The sequence below is a fragment of the Salvelinus sp. IW2-2015 genome, linkage group LG15, assembly GCF_002910315.2.
Source record: "Salvelinus sp. IW2-2015 linkage group LG15, ASM291031v2, whole genome shotgun sequence".
Lineage (NCBI taxonomy): Eukaryota > Metazoa > Chordata > Actinopteri > Salmoniformes > Salmonidae > Salvelinus > Salvelinus sp. IW2-2015.
In genome coordinates this window covers 31,580,349-31,588,747 of record NC_036855.1, presented here as the reverse complement: position 1 = coordinate 31,588,747, position 8,399 = coordinate 31,580,349, and the positions used below count along the sequence as shown (strand labels likewise).

The following is an 8,399-nucleotide window of genomic DNA, read 5'->3' as shown; positions in this document are numbered from 1 at the left end:
GTTTAAGCATTTTCATTTGTAGGATCTTAATTTGATCACCTTGTTGCAGGAGAACTTCTGAAGTTTCTAATTTCCACTTTGAAATTTCAGACTTAAAGTTCCCTTATTAAATTTGTATGTGTGTGTGTATGTGTGTGTTTAAGCATTTTCATTTGTAGGATCTTAATTTGATCACCTTGTTGCAGGAGAACTTCTGAAGTTTCTAATTTCCACTTTGAAATTTCAGACTTAAAGTTCCCTTATTAAATTTGTATCAACCCCTACAAAGATGTCRAATAATTATAATCATCATAATAATTCACATTTCCTGTGTCTGCAGGATTATTTTCCTGCTGTAGCAAACTGGCTAAAATATCTTACATCTGTACACTTCCAGGTAGAACTCAGGTAGAACCCTTTTGCGATCCATGTCGAAAGGGTTCTACATCAGTGGAGGCTGCTGAGGGGAGGACGGCTCATAATAATGGCTGGAACGGAGCAAATGTAATGGCATCGAACACATGGAAACCATGTGTTTAATGTATTTGATACCATTCCATTTATTTKGCTCCAACCATTACCACAAGTCCGTCCTTCCCAATTAAGGTGCCACCAACCTCCTGTGTTCTACATTGAACCAAAAAGGGTTCTACCTGGAACCAAAAATGGTTCTTCAAAGTGTTGTCCAATTGGTACAGCTGAAGAAACCTTTTAGGTTGTAAATAGCACCTTRTTTTCTCATAGTGTATGTGTGTAACTGTACGTGTTTGACAGTTTGTGTGCATGCATTTGTGTGGGTTTCTGTGTGTATGTCTATGGCATGTCTGTGTGTCAATGCATGGGTCTGCCTGGTGAGTGTGTCTGCATGAATGCGTCGACGACATGTGATATCCTCAGCTGCTTGTGATGGSTGTTGCAAAATACTAAAATGCTGTCTGACTCACAGTCTCCAAGTGAAGTGACCCTGATAAGGACCTGCAAACAGTCAGATCCTCAGCCTGCCAAACCAAAACACACTGACAAGCCCTGCTACCTTTTGAAATATTCCCCTGAAGAAAATAGTTATCCTAGTGACAACAACAACCCTGAAAACTGTCMGAGAAATTAAACACATGCTTTGCTGACAGAGTCATAGGGAGGTAAGTATGGAAAAAGCTGGCCTGATATACACATTCTTTCTATGTGTCCGTATTTGGAAGTCCTTAATGCGTCCCAAATGGCACCCTATCCCCTATGTAGTGCACCATATAGGGAATAGGGTGCGATTTGAGAATTCTTTCATGTTGAGAGAGAGAGGGATGAAAATATGGCACCGTTGTTATTGGTTTCTCTGTTGTTACAAATACACTGAACAAAAATATAAACGCAACATGCAATAATTCCAAAGATTTTACTGAATTACAGTTCATATAATAAAAGCAGTCAATTGAAATGAATTCATTAGGCCCTAATCTATGGATCAGCACAACATGCATAGAGTCTCCTTCGCATAAAGTTGATCAGGCTGTTGATTGTGGCCTGTGGAATGTTGTTCCACTCCTCTTTAATGGCTGTGCGAAGTTGCTGGATATTGGTGGGAAATGGGTGACATGTCTGGTGAGTATTCAGGCCATGGAAGAACTAGGARGTTTTCAGCTTCCAGGAATTGTGTACAGATCCTTGSGACATGGGGCCGTGCATTTTCATGCTGAAACATYAGGTGATGGTGGCYGATGAATGGCACGACAACGGGCCTCAGGATTTCGTCATGGTCTCTCTGTGCACTCAGATTGCCAAAGATAAAATGCAATTTGTTCGTGCTCCGTAGCTTATGCCTGCCCATACCATAACCCCACCGCCACCATGGGGCACTTTGTTCACAACGTTGACATCAGCAAACTGCTCACCCACACAACGCCATACACGCCATCTGCTCTGTACAGTGGAAATCGATGATGTTTACAACGCCGAACTGCAGTCAGGTGAAGACCCTGGTGAGGACGACAAGCACGTAGTTGAGCTTCCCTGAGACGGTTTCTGCAAAAATGATTTGGTTGTGCAAACCCACAGTTTCATCACCTGTCCGGGTGGCTCGTCTCAGACTGTCCCGCCAGTGAAGAACACGGATTGGAGGTCCTGGGTTGGCGTGGTTACACATGGTCTGCGGTTGTGAGGCCGGTTGGACGTGCTGCCAAATTCTCAAAGCGACATTGGAGGCGGCTTATCGTAGACAAATAAACATTCAATTATCTGGCAWCTACTCTGGAGGACATTCCTGCAGTCAGTATGCCKATTGCACTCTCCCTCAAAACCTGAGGAATATGTGGCATTGTGTTGTGTGACAAYACTGCACCRTTTGGAGTGGCTTTTAATTGTCCCCAGCACAAGGGGAACTTGTGGAAGGATCATGCTGTTTAATCAGCTTCTTGATATATCACACCTGTCAGGTAGATGCATTATCTTGYCAAAGCAGAAATGCTCACTAACAGYGAAGCAAACAAATGTGTTCACAAAATTTGAGCGAAATAAGCTTTTTGTYCATATGGACAATTTCAGGGATCTTTTATTTCAGCTCATGAAAACATGGGACCAACAATTTACATGTTGCTTTTATATTTTTYTTCACTATAAAACAAGACTTTATCTGAGGAAGTACTGCCTACCGGTTCTCCAAAGACAGTACAGTATGAAGATAGGCAGAAAACGGCTTCTCCAATAGAAATCCCCAATCACACTTGTAGGCGATGTCATGGCGTCATTGGCTAGCTGAGCTCATGTGCAGAAACACYTCATCGGYTCTAACAGTCGTCTCGCGCRGAACTSCGTGTGGTCAGGCCATCAAATCAAAGGCACTTCTTCGATACAAAGTTGTTTTGACTAAAATAACATCAGTTTATCTCTTTAAACAAGGTTGTTTTATAAGACATTGGCTCGAACCAAGAAAATGAACAAGTAAGGAGGAATGTTTAACTTCTATCATTTACTTCTCAAACCCCAAACCCTGGCCTGGTCTGCTTGGTCTGTTTCACAAGTGTTACCGGCAGTCTCGCGATGTTGCTCCTCTGGGTTTAGAAACTTGGTGTGTTCTCCTTTGAATTGAATTCATATTATTTACAAAAAGKAAGTGTTAGGGAGCTGTGACAGTTAATTTCACACATCTCAGACAAAAAAGTCRGTGGAAGTCTGTACAGGAGCCCACCCATTACCAATTTGCTGCCTGTACTCTCTCATACAGTTCCCAAACATTTCACTGTAATAATCACTGGTAACAGACTGTGAATGCCATTAAAGGGATATTTCAGGATGTTGGCAATGCCCTTTATCTACTTCCCCAGAGTCAGATGAATTCGTGGATACCATTTTTATATCTCTCTCTGAGGAAGTTGCTATGTTGCGTTAGCGCAATTGCTAACTATTGTTGACTGGAACAGCTAGCATGCTAGCTGTTCCTGTAGACTTCCAGCTGTTCCCATAGACTTCCAGTCATTYAGGTAATGCTAGTTAGCATTGATTCGCGAAACTACCTATAACTTCCTTCATACTGGACACAGAGACAAAACAAAATGGTGTCCACGAGTTTATCAGACTCTAGGGAAGTAGATAAACGGCTTCACTGACACAATTCYGAAGTATACCTTGAATATTGGATTCCTCGGCAAACACAAACAGATGCTTTCCACAGTCGTCTTACCTTTTATATCCAAAAAACTAAAACACTGCATGCATCACTAGAGAACAAAAYGGTACAACAGAGCTTTTGGGGAGGAAAACCATTGATGCAAAAAAAAGATAAGCCTTCAAGTCAATTGGTTGAATTGTAGCTTCTCTCTCTTTGGGCTCATTTATTATGCCTTGTGTACTATGTATGCCAGGTTTGATCGTCTGGTGCACCTGCATTTTGCTCAGTAGGCCGGTATGAGGGCCTGAAGGCTGATGTTATGTCTCTGTCCTCCTGGGCGTTCTATCTGATTATAATAATTGTCRGAATTTTCCTTGTTTAAAAAAATAAAAAACACAGACTTCCATGGAAGTCTCTGGGGAGGAGAGACCGGCTACTGTGTCTGATAACCAAGCCATTAACTCGTATTAACTGAATCTTAGCTGTCTTAATTTGTTATTTATTATTGGAAAGTTAATTATGGGGGAGTTAGTTCCTCTGCCATGTAAATATAGAAAAATGTTCTCAGAATAGTTTTATTAGATATATTTGCTCGATAAGGAGGCCCTTATTCATACCCTATTACTGTTGCACCTGACCTAAAGATACAGTTACCTGATAAGAATCCCATCCGAAKCCACACACCTATCTGATCCCTTTTTTTGACTCTATGTTATCTTTCACTGATGTCCTCCCTGTCTCCGCTTTTCTTCCAGCTCCCTGTTGATTACAAGTAACTTCCAAAATAAAGGAAACATCAACACAAAGTGTATTTATATGGCATTGGGCCATCATGACCCAGAACAGCTTCAATGCACCTTGGCATAGATCAGTGTATCCCAAACTCGGTACTGGGGACCCCAAGGGGTGCACGTTTTGGTTTTCCCCCTAGCACTACACATCTGATTGAAATAATCAAAAAGTGATGATTAGTTGATTATTTGAATCAGCTGTGTAGTGCTAGGGCCAAAACAAGAACGTGCACCACGTTTGGGAAACTCTATTGGAGGGATTCTTCCATGATAAATTCTATAATTTAGTGTTTTGTTGATAGTGGTGGAAAACGCGGTGTCAGGCACCCCTCCAGAATCTCCCAGAAGTGTTAATTGGGTTGAGCTCTGGTGACTGAGATGCCATGAAATATGGTTTACTACGCTGTCATGCTCATCAAATCATCAAATTGCTGAATTAARTRAGGAATCACACCTGTGTGGAAGCACCTGCTTTCAATATATTTTCTATTTTTCATTTACTAAAGTGTTTCCATTATTTTGGCAGTTACCTGTATGTGTGTGTGACTGTGCCGATCTTCTTCCCCTTTCCTGTAGGTACAATGTAGCGGTGCTGTATGCTGATCTTGTCTTCCCCTCCCTGTCGTGTCCTGTAGGTACTACATGTGCGTGACAGTGCTGATCTACTTCCTGCCTCTACTGGTGATGGGCTGTGCCTATCTGGTGGTGGGCCTCACTCTCTGGGCCAGTAACATACCTGGAGACTCCTCTGACCGCTACAAGGAGCAGCTCACTGCCAAACGCAAGGTACAGCGCACTATAATAAAAGGTACAGGGCACTGTAATAAAAGGTACAGCGCACTGTAATAAAAGGTACAGCGCACTATAATAAAAGGTACGCGCACTATAATAAAAGGTACAGCGCACTGTAATAAAAGGTACAGCGCACTGTAATAAAAGGTCAGCACACTATAATAAAAGGTACAGCACACTATAAATAAAAGGTACAGCTCACTGTAATAAAGGTACAGAGCACTGTAATAAAAGGTACAGCACCTATAAAAGGTAGCAAGGCACACTATAATAAAAGGTACAGCACACTATAATAAAAGGTACAGTGCATTATAATAAAGGTACAGCACACTATAAATAAAGGTACAGCACTATATAAAGGACAGCACACTGTAAATAAAGGTACAGCACACTATAATAAAAGGTACAGCACACTATAATAAAAGGTACACACACTATAATAAAAGGTATAGCGCACTATAATAAAAGGTATAGCACACTATAATAAAAGGTATAGCGCACTATATAAAAGGTACAGTGCATTATAATAAAAGGTACAGCACACTATAATAAAAGGTACAGCCACACTAATAATAAAAGGTACAGCACACTGTAATAAAAGGTACAGCACACTATAATAAAGGTACAGCACACTATAATAAAAGGTACAGCGCATTATAATAAAAGGTAAGCAGCACCTATAATAAAAGGTACAGCACACTATAATAAAAGGTACAGCACACTATAATAAAGGTACAGCACACTATAATAAAAGGTATAGCGCACTATAATATAAGGTACAGCACACTATAATAAAAGGTACAGTGCATTATAATAAAAGGTACAGCCACACTATAATAAAAGGTACAGCACACTATAATAAAAGGTACAGCACACATTGTAATAAAAGGTACAGCCAACTTATAATATAAAGGTACAGCACACTATAATAAAAGGTAGCAGCACACTAAATAAAAGGTATAGCGCACTATAATAAAAGGTAACAGCGCACTATATAATAAAAGGTACAGCACACTGTAATAAAAGGTAAAGCAGCACTATAATAAAAGGTTAGCACACTATAATAAGAAGGTACAGCACACTATAATAAAAGGTACAGCGCACTATAATAAAAGGTACAGCGCACTGTAATAAAAGGTACAGCGCACTGTAATAAAAGGTACAGCACACTATAATAAAAGGTACATCGCACTGTAATAAAAGGTACAGCACACTATATTAAAAGGTACACCACACTATAATAAAAGGTACAGTACAGTAACCCTGGGTTACACCAGCCCAGCTCACAGCCAAACACAAGGTACCATACACTAACACTAGGTTTAAAGAAATAGCGTTGACCATAGTATTATATCATGGATGTAAGGTACAGTTTCTTTTTTTTWATGTCCATTAATTATAATCCACATAATAATTCACATTTCCTGTTGGTGCAGGATTATTTTCRTGCTGTAGCAAACTGGCTCAAATTAAGATCATATATCTGTACACCAACACATCAGGGGTATTGTAGGGTAAATATTTACTGTGGGGCTCTGGGAAAGATTAGACGATGTCAGAATTGAGTACAGTAAGTATGCATGGGTTTACACCATGGTAACCTATGGTGTACATGCTCTACTAGCTACTGTACATCAAAATGACCCAAGTGAATTATCAGTAAGGGTATGTGGAGTTTATGGGGCTAGCTGTATCCCTCTATGGCTGCATTTACAGAGGCATTCCAATTCTGATAGTTTGCCCAATGTTTAAAAAAAAGCACAATCGTATGAGCCCTTGTCAAAGTCAGTGCACTTTATAGGGAACATGGTGTAATTTGGGAGAAGAACTTGAACAGCTTGGCTTCATCACCTCCAGTTCCAGCCAGGGAGAACGTTCTTATTTCTCTCACACATACCCTTTATTTCCTGTTGTCTTGACCCCARAATATAAAATTACATTTTGATTCAACAATGCCATGTATGTCATTGAAATGCCTCCTGAAATGACTGAATCGAACTCAGAATTACAGAACTCATTTAATAGGATCTCTGTCATTAGAATTTGAATGAACCCCAATCCTGTGGTTGATCTGTATCTCTGTCTGTGATAGGTGGTGAAGATGATGATCGTGGTGGTGTGTACATTTGCTATCTGCTGGCTGCCCTACCACGTGTACTTCCTGCTCCATCTGTTCTTCCCCCTCCTGTTTGAGACGCTCTACATCCAACAAGTCTACCTGGCTGTCATGTGGCTGGCCATGAGCTCCACCATGTACAACCCGATCATCTACTGCTGTCTCAACGACAGGTAGGTACACTACAGAGGAACACACACAGGTGCGTGCATATGGCACACACACAGGCACCTAGGCACGCATGCAGGCACACACACAATGGGTAAATCAAAATGGTTTAAAATTCTCTTACCTGTTTTTTATTAGGTAGATTATTTATTAATTGCATTATTTATATGTTGAGGAACATTCAGCACATATTATTCATAACCTTTACTTATGTGGTGAAGGCAAAATGAGAGAAAAAAAAATGAATTCCTGCATGAACAACAACTACTTGCTCTAATATGACTTGTTACAGTTTTTTTATCGCTTTGGTGCAATTTTCACAATTGTGTGGTACAAAACTCAAAACAGATCATCAAAAAGGCAGTTGTTTCAAAACTCTAAACACAAAATCATAGTCATTTTTTCACCAAACTTAATCAGTTTTTCATCTAGAAATACATGTTTCACATTGCAATACATTTTCATATAAAGTAATTGCCTTTCACAATGCAATGCTCACATTACTTTTGATATGATTCTCTTCTATTTTGAAAACATTTTACTATTACTTAATTTGACTGATGATCACTTAAACATTTGGTAAACCTATAGATGTAAACTGGTTTGTCTACTGCAGATTTTGAGAGCTAGATCATGAAAATGTACGTCTGTAAAGTTGAAACATAAAAGTATGATATGCTTGAATGTAATACTATGATGATGACTATTATGATTTTTTATTTTACCTGATGTTGACAAGCCCACATGAAAAAATAATATAGTGTGTACTGTGGTAGGAATARTATAGTATTCACTGTAGTGTTTTTGCAGACTTTACTGTAGTATTCGCTGAGCATTACAATGATTTCTATCCAGACCTATGTCAGGTTTGGATTCGCCATGCCAAAAGGTTTTTCCCTAAGTGCATGAACAATGAAGATATTTACTGCAATTTCGATGAGAACCTATGGCCAAA

The 8,399-nt window shown here is 39.7% G+C and overlaps 1 protein-coding gene across 1 annotated transcript in view; it reads left to right on the top strand.

Annotated features, from left to right (window-relative positions):
* Window positions 1–7,453, top strand: part of LOC111974779 (substance-P receptor-like) — a 31,805-nt gene extending 24,352 nt beyond the window's left edge. The window contains 2 exon segments of the mRNA XM_024002772.1: window positions 5,004–5,154; window positions 7,253–7,453. Coding sequence (XP_023858540.1) covers window positions 5,004–5,154; window positions 7,253–7,453 — 352 coding nt within the window.
* Window positions 7,454–8,399: the final 946 nt, after the last annotated feature.